The 21,205-nt window shown below is 24.9% G+C and overlaps 1 protein-coding gene across 1 annotated transcript in view; it reads left to right on the top strand.

Moving 5' to 3' along the window:
* Window positions 1-21,205, top strand: part of LOC100204925 (A disintegrin and metalloproteinase with thrombospondin motifs 6) — a 105,554-nt gene that overhangs the window by 37,525 nt on the left and 46,824 nt on the right. Inside the window, exons 6-15 of the mRNA XM_065796428.1 lie at window positions 2,001-2,084; window positions 2,678-2,790; window positions 6,410-6,441; window positions 7,545-7,644; window positions 7,718-7,849; window positions 15,910-16,054; window positions 16,172-16,270; window positions 16,632-16,780; window positions 20,083-20,149; window positions 20,674-20,749. Of these exons, the coding sequence (XP_065652500.1) occupies window positions 2,001-2,084; window positions 2,678-2,790; window positions 6,410-6,441; window positions 7,545-7,644; window positions 7,718-7,849; window positions 15,910-16,054; window positions 16,172-16,270; window positions 16,632-16,780; window positions 20,083-20,149; window positions 20,674-20,749 (997 nt within the window). The remainder of the gene's footprint in view (window positions 1-2,000; window positions 2,085-2,677; window positions 2,791-6,409; window positions 6,442-7,544; window positions 7,645-7,717; window positions 7,850-15,909; window positions 16,055-16,171; window positions 16,271-16,631; window positions 16,781-20,082; window positions 20,150-20,673; window positions 20,750-21,205) is intronic.

The raw sequence follows: 21,205 nt of genomic DNA, 5'->3' as shown, positions 1-21,205 counted from the left end.
AAACAGATGACTCTCCAATCAACATTGCCTAAAGTAACTAGTGCTGCAAGCGTGTTTTCAAAGTTATGCAAGAATTGCACAACTCCTGCCGCAACAAGGACAACCTCCAACTAAAATTCATTCTCTCAAATGACATTATCACTGTGAATATTTGACTTCTTTGTGCGTTTGATGATCCTATATAATGTTGTATGCATGTGACTCTACAGCTTGTGTTCAATTTTGTATCTGCTTACAGTGACTTCAAAAATTTGGCCAAAAAGCTAATAAATAAAATTCTTAAAATTATTTTGTGCGTGAGGTTTTTTTATCAAATTGCCTTGAATGTAATATTTTATTTAATCTTAAATGAAAGCTCATTTAAGATTAAATAAAATATTACATTCAAAATTATGATACAGGGAAACGAGGTTGTATAAAAGTCATCACCCTAGTATATATATATATATATATATATATATATATATATATATATATATATATATATATATATATATATATATATATATATATATATATATATATATATACAGGGCTTGTGATGAAGAAAATTGTCAAGCGTGTTATATTGCGCTCGTAAAATTAGAATATGTTTTCATCAAGCTTGATTATGTGCGCTCGAGATAACGTTGGGGAGTGCGATTATAAAAATTGCTGAAGGCGATGCTCATAAAAAGCTTTTTATTTTTTATATCTTTTTTTATTTGTTACATAATTCTTTTGTCAAAAAATCTTTAAATTAGTATCACACTCATGAAACTACTTCAACGAAGTAGATTTTTATACTTCCAAACTTCTTGTATATTGTCAGATCGCGATTTTATTTATAACTATTTATGTTATAAAAAAATAATATCAAACAAAAACGCAACTTCTTATTGATTTAGTATTGAAGTATAGTTTAGTGACTTGAATTGAAGTATAAGTTTTGCTTTGTTGTTTTGATACATGTATTTTAAAATGTTACGCTGTAAACTTAATTAACGGTTAATGGTTTTCATATTTCTTGATATTTTTTTATTCAAATTAACTATTTAATTTTTTTCTAAAATTTCTATTTTTACTTACGTTTTTTTATCTTAAAAAAATAATACAAGGATAATTTGAAATAATAATAAATAAGAATAATAACTTTCCATTTAATAAATATTGACATCATTACTTCGTTTCCTTTTCGAATGTCCTTGATTGCGAATATTCTATACAACAGAATTGTTTTAAATTTGAGTTAAAATAAATAATAGTTAATAAAAAACTAACAATGAGCGAGACTAGATTTTTTCAAACCGAGACGAGACCGAGATGAGAAGTTAGTACTTCTTGTGAGACTGAGAACAAGACAAGAAATTTAACAATTTGTGAAAACAAATTTATTAAAATCCAAGTAAAAAAAAAAATGTAAACATGGTTTTGACAAATAGACACAAATGACATTTGTCAAATGTAAATAACTTTTTCAAATATTAATTCAGAATTTTTTTGCCAAAATTTTTCAACAAGACAATGTTTTCTCTGATTAAGATGATTTGTTCTACTTTTTCTGGGTGTAAGTTGTGTCTGGATGATCGGACGACATTTCCACCTGAGCTAAAAACTCTCTCTGATTTAGTTGAACTTGCTGGAATAGCTAAAGTTTGTCTAGCTAATGAAGAGAGTTCTGGCAATGTATTTGAATGCAATTTCCACCAATTGCGGAGCGCAATTGCGCTCGCTTCATCACAAGCCCTGTATATATATATATATATATATATATATATATATATATATATATATATATATATATATATATATATATATATATATATATATATATACATATATATATATATATATATATATATATATATATATATATATATATATATATATATATATATTATTATATTATATTACCCAAAAAGACAAGAACCAAAAAAGTGTGTCACATCTCTATGTACATATTTAAGCATTTTTTTTATTTTATTATAATATGTAATATACAATTTATTTTAAAAATTTAGTTATCTGGGTTATATCAGGATGATTCACTTGATTACAAACTTAATGTGGTAGTTGTTCGAACAGTTATATTTGATAAAAACATGGTAACTTTTTTCTTGATATTGTTAATAATATTGTTTTATAACTTTAATAATTATTTGAATCTATTGGAATCAAAGTTTTAGTTTACCAGAATAAATGTTTATAAAAGTTTAGGTAAAAAATGTTTTAAAATATGTTTTTTATTAACACATCTTATCAATTTTTAGAAATAATTTTTTTTTGAATTGAAAATTGATATAAAGTTTTTGTAGTACCTAAAAAACTAATAAAAACAAAAATTGCAATTTGATAATAGGTCAAAATAATTTTAAAATTTTCAGCCCCCTGCTGCTTCTCATGTAGTTTCCAATATACCAAGTTAAGCATAATTGAGTTAATATACAAATTGTCTGTTATAAATATTAAATTTTAAATCTCATGGTTTTAACAGTGGTTATTCTGCATCTTAACATTGCAGTTATGTTGATAAATAGAATAAAACTATCAAATCATTTATAATATTTGATAAGTATGCATTTTTAAAATTTTGTTTCAGTTAAAATTTGTTATCATTTTTGGTTAGCTACTATATAAAATTTAAAACACTTGTATACTATAAATATTTTAAATTGTATTAATTTTAATTTATTTTTAGTTTCCTGCTGCTAACATTGGATCATTATTGAGTCAGTTTTCTGAGTGGGTCAATAAAAATAATGTTGCTGACAAAATTGTTGGTCATGCTGACAATGCAGTATTGATTACAAGGTAACATGGTTTACTAAAATACCCGTGTTGTTTTTTTATAATGTTATTAAATGTGTATCATTAATAAAGTTGCATAATTATATTTCCTGAGTCTTTTTAGAATTATGAATGTTACTAAAAACAGAACATTATAGGAAATATACGTTTTTTAATACATAGATATATAAATTACTGGATACGGCATAGGGAGAAAAAATTGAAGCCAGGCAAATTTTAAATTTGATGACGTGGAATGAGGCAGAAAAAACAAATTTTGTTAAAAACAGCATATATAATAATCACATATTTGCATTTTATATTTCAATTTCAAGTTATATTTTGTGTTTTATAGAATTTGTTGTTATTTTGGAGGCATTTAAAGTTCATAAATAATATAAGTTAATTTTAGTTAAACTGAATAAACTTGTCCAAGATTCTACATTAAAGATTTTAAATTCAAAAAAATAAATAATTTATTGCACAACTCTGCAATGCAAGTAATTGTTTTATTAAGTTAGTATGCCACGAAGTAACTTAGTATATAATTCATATATGGTTTTATATTGCAAGATTTATATGGAGTTAATAGAAGATTAACTTTGAGTATAAAAATATACATCTAGATATATGTATAATATATTTATGTATAATATACATATATGTTTGTGTACTATATGCTTAAAGATTTGATATTAGTATTGAGATGTGCTTTTGGATGTACAAATAAATCTGCTGAAGGGATCAGAAAATGTTATCATAGGTAGGAATATAGTTCATAAATAAATTGTGTATATATATATATATATATACATACATATATATATATATATATATATATATATATATATATATATATATATATATTTGTTTCATTTTGAGCAATCTTCGTCAGTTTTCATTTTTAAATCGCTTATCTCCTTTGTTTAATATTGTAGAGAGAAAACAAGAACAAAAGACAATTGTTTGCAGTTTTAATGAATGAATTAATAGATTTATTCATTGAAACTTTGATCTATTTTAATTGCGTACAACGCTTTTAAATACAATTTTAAAAGGTTTAAACGATTAGTTACATATATTGTCTTCTATTATTTTTATTTTCATTTTGAAAGTATAAATGTAAAAAAAATGCTAAATAGTATTTAATTTTTCACAAAACATTTTTGACGATTTCCAAGATCCTCTTGTAACTTTTTAACTTGCTAAAACAACTTTTTAATTGGCGACAGTCGATAAAAAACACTATACGTTATACATAGAAATGCCAGAATTTTATGGCTTTTACAAAGGAAAACACTAAAAAAAAATTATTACAGGTTTTTAAAATCCGTAAAATTGTAAAAATTTTAAAATACTTAATACTTTTAAAATACTTACATAGGTAATCGTATTATTGTTCATCATATTTTATATTACATTTTTTATCATTAGATACATTTAAAAGTTAAAAAGTTTATTTAAATCGATAGCTTTTAAATGAAAGTTAAATTAAAGTTTCCGAAATTTTAATAACTTTTAATTGAAAAACTTGGTTGGCTTGCCAATTTCCGTCAAATATAATGCTACTTTAATTTAAATACTCGGTGTAGTTAAGGCGATTTACAAATTATTCGAATTTATTTGTTTGAAATTAGCATGATTTTATAAGCGTATTATCTCCAAACAAAAGCTTTAGATGTTATATTTTTTTTCACTTCAGGTTTTTTTAATATTTGAAGAAACTTTTCTCTTTTTTATATAATTTTCTATAATTTTCATTAATCCTTTTTACTTCCTATAATAGTGAATTTAAAGCATACCATTTTGGAGTCTTTAGATCACTTTCGCTCATCGGCATTAACTGAATTTAGTTCAAAATCTTTCGAAAAAGTGCCTTAATTTACTATAAAATTATAGATCCTAGTTCTAATTGTTTCTAATCTATTTTAGCTTTATATAGTTGTCAAAATACAATATTTCTATCAATTTTTACAAAAAATACAAGAATTCCGACCAAAAAAGAACTTGCAATCAAGAAAAAGCGCCAATAAACGATCAGAACAGATCAAATTTTTAATCTATGATGTTCATTTTACCTAAAAATCGTATTTATTTAAAATCTTATTCGAATTTGGACAAGCGATCGGGATTTTAAGATTTAAAAAAAAAAAAAGAATCTACAGTCTGGGTTTTTTCGTTTCAAACATTTATATTTTATGATAACGCAAAATTTATCATTTTATTTTTTTGATTCACAGACCTAATCATTTAACGGAAAAATGTCGTAGTCAACAAAATATCATACAGACGCTATAGTATTTTAAAATGAGGGCATCAACTAAATTTAATTGGGATATTTAAATATCTAGTAAATTAAATTAAGTAAAAAAATATATTTAAATACAAAAATTTTTTTTTTCAATTTACAAATATACATTAAATATCTACGTAAATTTTGTATTTGTAAATTTAAAAAATATTGTTAATAATTAATAATATTATAATATTATTTAATTATTTTCGTTTATGTTTTACGCAAATATAAAATATATAATACATTTCATTGCAAGTTTTATTTTTGTTGTTGTTATTTTCGGTTTACTTCGCCAGCTAATTTATTTTACCGAAATTATTAATAAATCTTTTAATATAAAAATGTTATTAACTTATTTTATATTATAATATTTATTAATATGCAAATTTTATTTGTAACTTTCCTAACTTAAGTTAAAAAACAAGAATGTAAATAAAGAGTTTTTGAATAACAAAAATAATTTAATAAAATAATTTATTAAACTTATTGAACAATTTTAACTGGAGAATAACTGACGTCAATTAAAAATTAAAAATAATTTTTTTTTCAACTTTTAAATGAATGATCTTGCTTGTTAATGACGACACGTTTTTTCACATTAAAAAATCGATCTTAATTCTTAATTCATTAATTTAATTCATTTCCTTGTCGTGCGTACTAATTTCGTTTTTTACTAGTCTAGCGCATCACTTTAAATCTGAAAATTTTTTTTTTTACCATGATCTTAAGAACCTTTGGGAATTTTAAACCAATTTGGAAACCGCGTTATACGCGGTGCCATCAGGCTGGCTAACACCCTGATATATATATATATATATGTATATATATATATATATATATATATATATATATATATATATATATATATATATATATATATATATATATATATATATATATATGTATAATTATATATACACAGTTCTCATACAAAACTCATCAGTTCTTTTCTGATGATTTAATATTTAGACTATATTTTATTTGTCAATATAACTTCACTATAAAATAGCTGCTTATCCTTTTATTTTCAGGTCTCTCAATTAACATTATACTAGTAAACTGTTAATAGACTTAAGTATTTAGTCTAGTAACTTAATCATATAGAATATATAAGCTAACATAATAAGTTTTGGATTTAAGTTATTAAACATTTAAGTATTAACAAATTTTTATTTTAACTTTTTGCGTCACTTTTTTAACGGAAGATCGACTTAGGCTGGGCATGCCTATGCCATATCCAGTAATTTATATATCTATAGTTTAATATACATTTTGCAAATATATTGAAGAAATATTACATTTAGATTTTTTCTGTTTTCTATTGTTGTTAATTTTTGAGTTTTTTAGGAATGGTTGCACTGATGGGTGTGTTCTTGAAGGTCAGCATTAAAAAGTTTTTACAAGTTTTTTTTTCTATATGCTTTACCTTTTACATAATTTCATATTTAAATTAGAAAATAGGATTATGGAAACTTGTTGTAAGCACGCAAGTGTGGACAATCAGGGATTATTTTATCCCAGATACATCCCAAATTCTGAATATTTCAAATTTTAATTTCTTCTTAAATCCAAAAACATATAAAATTATAAAAACATATTTTATAATGTAGAATGTAAAGTTAACTTAAAGTTAACTTTTACTTTGCTGTTCGACAACCGTAAAGTAAAAAGTTAAGTTTATTTTAGACAAAAATGTCTTCCAAAGCTTCATATTGAATATAAAATATTAAATTTTATCAATATTTGATGTTAGCTATATTTTAATTAAGTTGACTTTTTTGGACATCTAAATGTTTGCGATAAAAATATTTTGTAAAAGCATTGCCTCCCTCCTCATTACAGGGTTGTTTTAAATATGAAATAAGGAATAATGTGTTCTTGATTTTTCTGGATATTTGAAAAAAAAATTTCTAGATTTTTAAAATATGACATGGATTATCCCCAAACAATGGGTATTATTCTTAATAAATCATCATTATACTTTTTTTTGAGGCTAGGTCAGATAAATGTTAACTTTACATCAAGGTAGGAAGCGACTAGTTATCTCAAACGACAACTGAAGTTACTTGTGATTATCTTTCTTTTACTATGATATTCCACTATAGGTTTTATTTTCACACTGACCCAGGAAATGTTAAGCATTATTAATGATTTATTTGGTTCTTTAGTTATTTTAAAGAGCTGTATTTTTAAATTTAGATTTTTTTAAATTTTACTAAATTAATTAGTAAAAGGTTTATAAAGGAAGTGAAAAATGACTACTAATAATATTCTGAATACTCAATTAAAATAGTATCAGATAATCATAACAGACATTTTTTTAGCTAAGAATTGAGCAACTGAACAAAGTCTAACATTACATCTTTAGTCACGATATTTTCTTAACTAAATAAAATCTGTTACACCTTTGTCACCATTGTTCTCTAATACTAAATTTTGTTAAAAATAAAATAGTGTTATTAATTGAAGATCTTAAAATTAGGTCTTGCATATACTGCACGTTGCATGGAAAATGCTCAAGCTGTTGCAAAAGATAGAGGGTTGATGGCAGCTTTAACAGTTGCTCATGAAATTGCACATAAGTATAAACCTCTTTTTATATTTTCTTTTTTTATATATATATATTTTTTACTAAACTATATATACATTTTTTAGTCTTGGTGTTACACATGATAATAGTGAAACATGCCCTGATGGTGTGAACATTATGGCATCAGGCTCATCATCTGGACCTGGTGCATTTAAGTGGTCAACATGCAGTTCAAATCAGATTCGATCATTTTTAGAGTAAAGTTTTTATAAATTTAATATAATTAGACTTTTACACTTAAAATTTTTATTATATACAGATGTTGTGTATAATAAAAATTTTATGAAAAACACAAGCATAAGTGTCTATGTATGTGTGTGTTTATATATATATATATATAACTCCTAACTGGTTGTCAGAAAGTTTTGTTGACAAAAAGTAAAAATTTGAATGCAAGACCGGAATTTTTTTTTGTTACTTGATAGACTGTCTACCCCAACCAAACCCTCAGTCAATGTAGCAGTCCCTTGCTAGTCAGGCTATAAGATAGTCGATGTAGCAACACTCCTTGCATGATTTACAGTAAAAAAAATAAAAAATAAAACATTTTATTAAAAAAAATAAAAATAAAAACATTTTATTAAAAAAAATAAAAATAAAAACATTTTATTAAAAAAAATAAAAATAAAAACATTTTATTAAAAAAAATAAAAATAAAAACATTTTATTAAAAAAAATAAAAATAAAAACATTTTATTAAAAAAAATTAAAACAAAAACATTGTTTGTATTATTAAAAACATTCAGAGTGTTTTTAAAAATATTCTGGTAAATTAAATTTGCATTTTTGCGGTTTTTTCAAAAAACGATTAAATTGTAATTAAATTAATGGTTTTAATTTTCTGACAACACAGCAAATGTTGGATGAAAGTCAAAAGTAATTAAAAGTGATGTATTTGTTGACATAAGAATCATTTTTTTCCTTTCGTACTCCCAAATGCAACAATCTATAAAACTATATATATATATATATATATATATATATATATATATATATATATATATATATATATATATATATATATATATATATAAGTTTTAGTGCAGCTGGTTTATTTGTTACTAATTGAAGAACTAGCTTAAACTAGCTTAAATTTATGTTTTTTAAGATCATATCTGATTAAAAGAGAAATAAAATCATAAAAAATATAAATTACTTTTTATTAAGTTATAAACACATTTTTTCTAAAATTAATCGAAAATTAATCGATTAATCGATTAATTTTTCAAAATTTAATCGTTAATCGGTTAATGTAAAATACCGATTAATCTACCAGCCCTAGCTAGTGTCTCTTGTGTCATCTACTAAAATTCATTCTCGTGTTACTCGTCATTCAATTAAGTCTCATCCTTTTTCTGTGACTATTCCTAAATGCTCCAAAAACTCTTATTTGTCAAGTTTTTTTCCTCAAACATCAGTTCTTTGGAATTCGCTTCCTTTATCTTGCTTTCCTCATTCATATAATTTGCAATCTTTTAAGTCATCTGTTAATGGTTATCATGCTCTATAACCTTCATCTTTTCTGTTCTAGTGACAACTCTAATAGTATTTACTTGTAACCTTGTTGAATGCCAAGATATTGAAGGAAAAAAAAAAGTTCAAGTCAGTCAATGTATGCACACTTCTTGATCAATTGTTACATGTATTAATCAGTCAATAAACAATTAAAAAAAGAATATAATAAAACAAATAAAATTGAATTAATAAAAATAGTATAAAATATTAAAAAAATAAAAACAATCACATTCTACATTAAAAAAAAAATTCAATCAAATAAGTTTTTATTTTTTACAGTAATTTAGAAAAGGTTTAATTTGATATGCATTTGCCATCAATTTAATTGTTTTAGTTTTAAAACAACCAAGATAAGTTGGATAAAAATCAAATAATACTTTGCATATAATTAATAATAACAATAACAAAAATAATAATAATTAAATGAAGAACAAAATAAACTTAAGTCATTAAAAAGTATGAGGTGTTTTATGCCAAGAGTAAAAACAAGCTAATAATATAATAATAATAATAATAATAATAATAATAATAATAATAATTAAATGAAGAATAAAAAAAACTTAAGTCATTAAAAGTATAAGGTGTTTTATGCCAAAAAAGTAAAAGCAAGCTAATAATAATAATATAATAATAATAATTATATTAAGAAAGGAAAGAAGAGTATTGTTAAAAGTAGGATATTTAAAAACAGCTTTTTACCAAAATTTTGCTTTTCTTTTTTTTTTGTGCAAAAAAATAGCAACTTTTATTCTTAAAAATTTTAAACTTTTTTTTTTTAATTTTCATCTTATCACTTCTGAGTATAGACATTTTTTTTTTGCCATTTTTGACCCTTTTTAAAAATTAAATGGGCACTGGGGGAGGCACAAAAGTGATCCAATCAGGCTAATAATATAACTCTATAAATTGTTGGCTTCAAGAGTAAGGGAAAAAAAGATTCTTTTGGCAACAAAGTGTATCATTTTTAATTATTTGATTTTTATCCAACTTATCTTGGTTGTTTTAAAACTAAAACAATTAAATTGATAGCAAATACATATCAAATTAAATCTTTTCTAAATTATTTTCTAAATTTTTAATGTAGAATGTGATTGTTTTTATTTTTTTAATATTTTATATTATTTTTTTTCCTTTAATATCTTGGCATTCAACAAGGCTACAAGTAAACACTATTAGAGTTGACACTAAAAACATTTAATTTTTTAGCTAAAACAGTTAATTTTTTAGCTAAAATTATTAGAATAGTAAAATACTTTATTTAAGATTTTATTTTGAAATTTATTTTGAACAATTATTTATAATATTTATGCCATAATACTAGTTCTACAATATGATTTTTATATACTGCAAAGTGCATAAAGTATTCATATATATGTAGTTATTGAACATTAATAATAATATTTTTTGGGCTACATAGAATTTTATGATAGTTTAAAAAATTTTCAACTCTATGCAAAAAGAAATGATATCTTTGATAAGAAACTTAACTTTTAAAATTAATATTAGCAAAAAAACTTTCAAAAGAAAACGCAATACAATAAAATAATGTTAAAGAAAATTTAGAGCAAATAAGTGATACTGATAAATATATGTATAGATAAATGATACTGAAACATCAAATGAATTAGACTTTGAACATGGGGACTGGACACAAAGAAAAGAAATAAATTTTGTAAAATCAATTATATTCACAATTCCTAAAGATGTTTATAGCGTGCTATTGTAGCATTAGTTCGTGATAATGATCAGTATAAAGATGTGTTGAATTTTCTTGAGGACCATGAAACCAAAAGATATATTGAAAGACTATTAATACAACTTCAGATATAATTTTACACTTGTATATGATGATACACTTTGATACAACTTCAATAATAGTTACACTAATAAGGGTTCACTTCTTAGAATTAAAAATGATCTTGATATCAATCTTTTGTTTCTAGCTTACAGACACCATGTATTAATGCTGAAGATTGTTCACTTTTGGAATGTTGTGACACAAAATAAAACTTCTGGATCAGACAATTCTTTATTTAAAAAACTCCAAGATATACTTGAAACTCATGATTTTCATTATGATACTAGTAATGTTAAAAAACTTTTTTAAGATAAGACAAAAGAAACTGTTAATAATTGTGTTCAGCAATTGAGTTTATTTTTGCAACGATAAAAAACATTACAACATTAAAACATGCAACATTAAAACATGCAACATTAAAACATGCAACATTAAAACATGCAACATTAAAACATGCAACATTAAAAGTGGAAATTTTTGAGAGGAAATAGAAAAGAACTTGCTGAGCTAGTTTTCGCTTATTTGTCTTCTGGAGTTGTAAAAATAAGGAAACCAGGAGCTCTCCATCATGCATGGTTTCTTGGAAAAGCCTTCAAATTGTAACTCTTTTCAAGTTACATTAAATTACATACAAGGTTTAAAATTAATATACAAGAAGATAAACTACTTTTAAAAGAAATAAATATCATGGCAGAATTCATAGAATGTTTTTATGCAAAATAGTTTTTGCAATCTGACAAAAAAGCCCCACATCGGAATATTTTATCAATACATAAAATGCATCTATACAAAGATGTTTGTGCCAAACCAGATGCAGTCGAAGCAGTATTAAAATTATTTCATAAACAAACCTGCAGTCTCAATTCTACAATTGTGCCACTTTCTTGATCAATCCTCATATTTGATGTTTGATAGAATAGGGTTAGATAAAAAAAGGGTTAGAGACTGGGGTACCCTTCTACTTCAATATTTGTACACACAATAAAGCATTAAGAACATCAAAGATTTTGCTAAATCACTTGCTAAAAAAGATTTGAAAATTATGAAAATAAGTTGATTTATTTATTGTATGAATAAACTTAAAATTTAATGATTGTATTTTCCTTTCAATAATAAATGATTTAATTAAAGAAAAAAACAACATATTATTAGTTTCTTTTCCAAGTTATCATTTCTTTGTCTAAAAGTTGTTTAAATTCTCATAATATTACATGTAGCCCAAAAAACATTTATAATAATGTTTAATAAACACTTATATATAAATCCTTATTTATTTGAAAAGTTAAGTTTCATCAAAGATATCATTTCTTTTTGTGTAGTGTTGAAAATTCGTTAAACTCTCAAAATATTACATTTAGCCCAAAAAATGTTAATAATGTTTAATAGCTACAAATATATAAATCCTTTATGCACTCAGCAATATATAAAAATGATATTGATAAAACTTTAACATTATCATTTGATATATAAAGTACATGTGTATACAAATAAGAGTATACAACAATTCATTTGACTAAAATAAAAAATTACCTGATAATGCTGATTTAGCTTCTTCAATGAGAAAAAATACCTTTTTTCTTGACCTATGATCTCTTTCTTTATCTCTGTTTTTATTTTTTTTATTGTTCACCATAAACCAAAATAAATAAGTATTTAAAAAATAAAACAAATGTAGTTTTAAAAAAAAAAGAAAAAAGAATGATTTAAACGAACCATAAGCTTCAAATTCGTAAATTTCTCTTGGTTTCTGTTAAAAAATTTCTATTAAGTTAATAAGTACTTAATTTAATTTTTTTATAGTCTAAAGTAGAATTGGTATTATGATATATAGTCATCCTGTATGTATATATATACATACATACATACATACATACATACATACATACATACATACATACATACATACATACATACATACATACATACATATATACATACATATATACATACATGTATTTATATGTAAATAAAAAATTTGCTGCTAAAAGAATCATTCTTTACCTTCCATACTCTCGAAACCAAAACTTTATAGAAAAATATATATGTTTTCATACATACGTGTATTTATATGTAAATAAAAAAAAAGTACAAGTGCAAACTTTCTTTTGCTGTTTTTATTTTTTATTTTTCACAGTTTTCGAACTCAACTCTAAACCTTATTCTTTTTTCTTATTAGTTTTTTAATTTTATTGTCAAACAATATATATCACAATAGAAATTGATAATACTGTGTTGCATTTTGACAAAAGCTTATAACACACAAGTTTTTATGTTTTTGTTTTCTGGAAATATGCACCAAAAATGGTGTCAGTTTTACATACAAAAATATATTTAAAAGTTAATTTAATATTTTCTTGTACAAAAATATATTTAAAAGTAAAAAAAGTTTTGTTAAAAATTTCTGAATATACTTGTGCTTCTTTTTGCTGAAATATTATTAAACAGTATTGATGACAAATTTGAAATATTTAAACCTATGGTAATTGAATGGGTTTTTTGTTGAAAGGGTGTCACAAAGCACAAATTTTTCAACAACAAAAAAAACTTTATTCACTTGCACTTCTTCAATAAAAACTATAGGCATTTGCTAGTTCATTGTGTCATTGTGGATACTGTTAGAAATTTCCTGCTAACTCAAATCATTGAGTCTATCTTCAAACAATAAAAAACCATATCAAACTCATTTTGACAAAATAGTTGACTTACGCCCTTTTTTCATGAAACGATTCCATTGGGATTAGGATTCCCATATGTTCTGTATATAGCATATATTTTGCATAATTATTATGTATATAATATATATTATATTACTTGAGCAAAATTAATAATATATTATAAATCATCTGAATGGGAGTTTAGTTTATAGTTTCTATTGCTTCTATCAAAAGCATTTCTAATAGTTTTTATCTATATCCATTTATCACTTTTTTATTTTTTATTTAATATTGACAACTTTTGAATTATATGTTCACAATTTTGGTTCTGATAATATTTAAGAATTTTTTCATTTCCTATTTTTTTTCTTATCAAATTAAAATTTAAATTTCTTTTTTCTTTGTTGCTAAGATCAAATCTTTCTTTGAACAATTAATTGACATTGTCTCAATAAGTCCTCCCCTTTTATTAATGCATTTTTTTATTATGCATTTTTTGTGAAAATAATCTTTGTTGCCTGCATCTGTTACATGTTTTTTCATGTATCTGTTACATCTGTTCTTTTAGTTGGCTGTTCACGACTAGGTCAAACTCAAACATTCATAGACTGAAATGGCATCTAATTTACTTTATTATTTTAGGTTTTAGGTTGATTTATGGAGATTTTTTGCTCTTACATCAGCAATTTGATTTTTTTTTTTAATTTATCACTGAGGCATCAAATTTTTACAATTAAATTTGTACCATCATTTCTTTTTCCTAAATTTCAGAATAAAGCATGGTCTGTTTTATGTTCATACCATGCTGAATTTTGAACATTCAGCATAACAATTTCTTCAACTTCAACTTGTTGATGTTAAAAAGATATCTTCTTAACCAGTGTCAGTTTAATCAGTGTTTTACTTTAGTTCTCAACTGAATAAGCAAGTTTTAGTTCTTAACTGAATAAGCAAGTCCCATGAACTCAATTATTAGCTTAAGTTTTTTTGGATTCTTGCCTTCTTACTCTTATTTTAAAATGTAAACTTTTACCAAGTTGTCAACCATCTGATCAACCATCTGGAATGACGAGCGGGTCCAATTTCAAGTAGAACCAAATCTCAAAGTCAGGTTTGGCATTGAATAAATGCAAAAAATCAATTGATTAAATGAATGATTTTTTTTGTGTCTGAATGCCCATGACTTTTTTTATATTTTTTTATTTTTTGATGAATTTTGTATAATATTTCAATCTCTATGTAGCTAAATATATTAGCTACATAGAGATTTTACACCAAGATATACTGTACTTACTCATGTGCAATTACAAGTTTGATATTTGTCATAAATAGTAAATATTGTAAAAAATAGACACATCTGTGGCAAGTTTTAACTTGAATGGCATTTGCACTAGGTCGTTAAGCCATTAGTTTCTCATATCAATTGGTATGATTTAAGTTAAACTTTAGCAATTATTTCTATACTAATTTAATATATATCGTCAGACTCGGTATATATTTAATGAAAGACACTTAGTGTTAGAAAAGTCATGAATACAAACCTCAAACTAAAGCAGAAGAAATGCTGAAAATTTTAAAACATGTTTCTGTTGCCTTAGATAAACTTCAAAGTGATAAACGTGATAAAAAAATTTTTTTTTTCAATTTCAATAACTTAACTGAATTTAATAAATTTTATGTTAAATTAAAATTATTTCTTTACTTTACAAAATGATTTCTATTTTACAAAATGCTTAAATTGTAATTCTAAGCAAAATTGCTAAATAAGTCTGTAGTTACAGGGAAAAATTTAACTATAAATTTTTTTTTAACTTGAGTCATAAAGGTTCAAGAAGTGTCTTCAACATAGAGGCTGAAGTTAGAGGCTTAGAGGTATAAGTCAGATATTATTATTTAAAGCATAGAGTTTTGTGTTAAAGGCTTAAATTAGAGAAAGCTCAAGTTTGACGAAATTCAAAAAAATAGGAATTTAAAGATAGAGGTGGCATAAGAGAGAAAAAACTCAAGATGTAGGTTTAAGACAGATACTGAAAATACCGGTTTAAGACAGATACTAAATATTAAAAAGGTTTAAGACACAGCAGTTTAACCTTTAAATTAAAACTAGATTTAACTTTTTGCTGTTGTTAACTTATTATAAATTTCTTAACTACACATGGTAGTTTTGATAATAATAAGAGTAATAATAATAAGGATTATATTAATTGTTATAACAACAATAATAAGAAATAATAAGTGATGTAATTCTAATAGTATTTTAATATATAATATATATTCATTACATATTTAGATCACCATCATCTTCATGTTTAAACAATATGCCTCCAGAGCTATATACTAACTCTGTATTTCCAATGTATGGACAAGTTTATAACGCAGATAAGCAATGTCAGTTCGCCTTTGACTTTTCATATAAATCATGCTCGTTTTATGAGGTTAATCTTTTTTTTTAATTTTATAAATGAATATAGATAAATACTTTTAAAATTAGTTTGTAATTGATATAATTTTTGGTTTTATAAATTATTATTATTGCATTTTATTTTTATTAGTCTCATTGTGATAAATTATATTGTCAACAAAGTGGTTCAATTAGTTGCAGCGCTCTAGCTTACCCGCCTGCTCATGGAACTTCTTGTGGAGCAAATAAGGTAAAGTTATTTTTTTATTTAATAACATTTTATTTATTAATTTTTATCAATATTTTAACAAACTGATTCTATTTTTGAACACTTTTTATTTAATTTTTTAATCTATTAATGCAACAGTATAAATTGTAAAAACAGTTTACTAATTTATTAAATTTATTATTATTTGCTTGATATATAAATAAATAATATTTTTTTTTTGTAAGTTAATATATTACAAAATATATAAATTAATAAATTATAATTTTATTTTTATAAGATATGAATATTTATTAAAGTATAAATTAATTATTTTTTGCAAAATATTTAAAGTACTTTTTTTGTGTTAAATTCTTTTTTTGGTTTTTATTGTTTTATGTTGTAGTGGTGTATATTTGGTCTTTGTGTTCCTGATGGTTCAAAACCTGCATTACCTGTAGATGGGCAGTGGGGAAATTGGGGAAGTTATTCACCCTGTTCACAAGAATGTGGTATTGGTGTACAATGGAGGAATAGAACTTGCAATAATCCAAGGTTTGTTGTTCGAAAAGTTTAAATTAAAAAATTAATATTAGTGTTTAATACTTTATTATTAATGAAAAAACTTTTTTTCAATGTCATTAAATCATTCATTTGGTTTTATTAAGTTTTTGATTTTTATTTTTCAATAAAAAAAGGATTAATAACAATAATAAATTTTGGCAAACATGTTTTAAATAAAAACCTTAAAGTTCCAGTTTTTTAAGAATAAATTTTAATCAAATATATTAAGTATGAATATTAATTTTAAAATTTTAATATGCGATTATGCATTTGGTAAGATCCAGTTGGCTATAATTTGAAAAAATTTTTGTTAATTTTGATAAATTTGTTGAGATGACTTAGATGTGAAGCCAAGTACAATTATTACATAGCATTATAACACATCATGAAGGCAATCCTCCACATACACACATCATGTAGTTAATTTTCTACATACATGCATCATGATGTCAATATTTTTTAAGTATATTTATACTAAATATATAAGTAGTTGTAGTAGAAGTTGCCATTGAATAAGACTAGTACCTAGTTAGTATCATCAGCAAAGTGATAAGCAGTTGAAATTTAAAAGAAGTATTTAATAAAAGTCATTACTAAAAAAATCATTTATCATTTTTAAATCAGAAGGTTTCAGTTTTGTTTTAAAATTTCCCCCCTAAAAAATTTTTAAGCATTGCATAGAAGTTTTAACTTTGTTGGTTTGCAGGCTGTACCAAGAAAACAGACAAATTATTTTAACTAATATGAAATGGAGATAGTTAAGTTATTTGAGAAATGATCAGAAGAGTGAAATTAGATAAAAATGTCATCAATGAGTGTTTGAGATTCCACTGTTAGTTGAGTAGGTAGTATTAAAGATAGTTTGAAATATTACAGGAAGTAGTACTAGATTCAATATAATTTAGTAAATTCATATAAGACAGCAGAGTTGTTAAAAGTGAAGAGTGAACTTAATAAGCTTTATTGAAGTCAATTGAAGAATAATACATTTAATATAAAAATTGAAGATTAAAATTTTCTCATTACAAAATTTCAACACCATTTTCATTAAAAAATTTCAACATTCAGAAATACTAGTTATTCTCTAATAACTAGGGCTTCTGAACACTGTTAAACAGTAGAATAGCTTTATCAAAAGCTTTTGAAATATCAAGAGCGATGGTCTTAACATCTCCACCTTTATCTAATGCACGATAAAACCAATCGGTTATTACTGTTAGCAAATTAGCTGTAGAACAAGAAGATTGAAATCCATATTGATGGTCAGAAAGTAAGTTATTAGATTCAACATGAGAAATTAAGTGTTTGTTACTTAAAGATTCAAAAACCTTGTTTATGATAGGAAGAAGACTAATAGGATGGTAGTTATACAAATCAGGTTGCTCTCCAGAATTTTTGAAAATAGGGATAACGGATGCCGCTTTCCAGCAGGCTGGAGAAGAAGACTCTGATAAGCACTTGTTAAATAGTTTTGAAAGTATAGACAACAGCTCCGAAGAGCACTTCTGCAAGACTTTAACAGGTATGTTGTCTGGGCCACAAGCTGTAGAAGAGTCTAAGCGTAAATCACTTTAGATACAGAAGCTGTAGTGATATGAATGTCAAGCAACGGATCAACCTGTTTGTTGGCAATATCAAATAGAACGCAACTAGTGGAATCAAGAGATGATATTGATGAAAAGTTCTTAGCAAACAATTCAGCTTTGTCTTTAGGTTAGGTGACAAAGTCTGAACCATACAAGAGAGGTGGAATTAAAGATTTGCCCTTATTGTTAATGTTATTAAAGATCCTCCAGAAATCACCTTATTTTTGAGATGAGATATGAGATTTCATGACCTGAGAATAGCAAGCTTTGACGTTAGACAAAACCTTTTTACAATTGTTTCTAGTAGTAATAAACAGACGTCTGTTTTCTGGAGAATTATTTTGCTAATAGATATGGAAGTAACGGTTTCGATTGGCAATCGCAGCATTACAATGTGAGGAAAACGATGGAGAAGAGTGAGGCTCGACCTGCAATTGTCGAGAGGGAACAAAAGGTTCTATGCCAGACTAAATTTACTAAATTATGTAAGAAACATATTTATCAGCAGAAAGACAAAAGATTTCTACCCAAGGGCCATAATGAAGAAAATCACGGAAAGAATCCCAGCTTTAAGGTATTTGTAAGAGGTACAATAATATGGGGATTCAGGTAATGAAGAAGAATGAGATATTAGTTTTAGAGAGATCAAACTGTGATCAGAAGCACCTAAGGGTGAATGTGGAGAAACTGAGCACTGACTAGGATCAGAAACAAGACATGGAGAATTCTTACAAATGTAAATGCCCAGGCATGTGACTATTGGAGTCTTCACAAATTAAAGGAAGATAACCATCAACACTAAGATCGCAAGATGAACTCAAATTTGACAGTTGAACTCAAATTAGTCTCATAAAGAGCAAGTAGGTCTTGTGAACTTTGCAAGAGATAAGACTCAACAAAAGAAAAGTTACTTCAAAGACCACAAATATTAGTGTATGGTAGGTTTAGAGAACTTGGTGATGATGATGGTTTTTTGTGTTTTATAGTTTTTGGTACTTTATTCATTATCTTTGTCTTCAATAATGTAAGAATGACCTTAACAAACGTTTCCCAATTATTTGAGTCATATAAGCAGTGTCATGGGGTCATAGGGATGGGAGGATCTCAGCTAATATTTAAGTAAGCTAATCAACATTGAGTTTGTTTAATGAGCATGATTTTTCTTTTACAAAACCAATAAAACTTCGAAACTTTTTTAACGAAAGCGTTAGCAGTAACGTCTTTAACAGTTTGCTACATAAGTTTGCAATTGCAACTGATGTGAGAACGACTTTTTATTAAGAGCAGTAACTATATGATTAAATATTTATTTATGACATATAGGTTGCTTTCCATACTAATTTTAAAAAAAAATCATTATGTCAGCAAGTTTTAATGCGGTAGTGGTATAATGGTAAATTGCTTGCTTCATAAGCGAGAGGTTCCAAGTTCGATTGGTAGTACCGCACTCAACTTGTTTCTCCGCGCAGCAGCCTTGTTCGTCAAGGTTCGTGTTTTGGAGTTATAAAGTTGAGAGAGGGTTATAACCACTATTAAGTAGCCTCCTCATTTGTAGTGGCCTTCTCGGCCTTGAGGAGGTGAATAACAAAAAAAAAAAAAGTTTTGAGTTTTTTTGCTTTTTAATTTTTTACTTCAATTTTGTAAATTTTTCAAATATCTTGTCGTTTAAATGTATTTTTTTTTTAATTATTTCTTTTTCATTTAAAGCCCAGCAAATGGTGGACTGAACTGTGTCGGTGAATCGAAAGGTCAATATAAAACATGCAATAAACAGGTCTGAATTATTTTTTGATACATTTGTTTTATTTTTATTTTAATAAGTGTATCTAGAAATAAAAACTCCACAAGAACTCCCTCTTCTGAATATTTGTAGTAGAAGTAGTCCCAATTTAGTGTTCATCATTGATCAACAAAACAGTGTTCATCATTGATCATCCTTTAAGAGACATCATAAGAATCAGTTAACCATTGATGAACTAATGATCATTTTTGTTTGTCATCAGTGTAAGACCACCCAATTTTGTTTTTATTCTTATAAATGAATTGTTATTTATTTGTATGAATAGTATTAGAATTTAAAAAAGTTTTTTTCTTGGAAAGTTGAAAGACTTGGAAAGAAATTTGGAGTTGGTTTTGACTTGACCTATTAAAATTGACTCTTTAAAATTTTCAAAAAACTTTTTATTTTTTTAAAGTTTATGAAAATGTTTTACACCAATCAAATTTGTAAATATATAGTTGTTTTTTTTAATATTTTTGATTAATTTAAATGCTGCTTTTTTTGTCTTCTCTATTCAGGATTGTTTGATAATGCAATCTGTTCGCTTAAAACAATGTCTAAAAATTGGTTCTGATTATGTTGATGTTTTTAATGGTGAGTAGAGCTGAAATTTGATTTGTTTTAACAAGGCTATAAAGCTTCCGCATATACTTGCAGAAACTTTATAGTCTTATCATTTTCATAATATTGTAGTAGTTTATACATGTGTATATATATATATATATATATATATATATATATATATATATATATATGTCATTCACACTGAAATAGTCTGCTGCAGGGGACTTTAGTACATATATCAACTATCTTATAGCCTGCTGCCAAAAAGGACTGCCGTTACATTGACTGAGGGTTTAGCATAGGGCAACTAACTTTTCTTTCATTTTTCTTCTTTTCTTTTTTTTTTCTTACAAATCTGTAAGGTATAAATATAAGCAAAACTAGTAAGCATTTGCTAATGTATATACGGTTTAGTAAATATATACATATATACAGTGCTTTTTAGTAGAAAAAAATCCGGAGCTCACCTATATATTTCTCTATATG

The sequence above is a fragment of the Hydra vulgaris genome, chromosome 04 (genome assembly GCF_038396675.1).
Source record: "Hydra vulgaris chromosome 04, alternate assembly HydraT2T_AEP".
Classification (NCBI taxonomy): domain Eukaryota; kingdom Metazoa; phylum Cnidaria; class Hydrozoa; order Anthoathecata; family Hydridae; genus Hydra; species Hydra vulgaris.
This window is presented reverse-complemented; position numbering and strand designations above follow the sequence as displayed.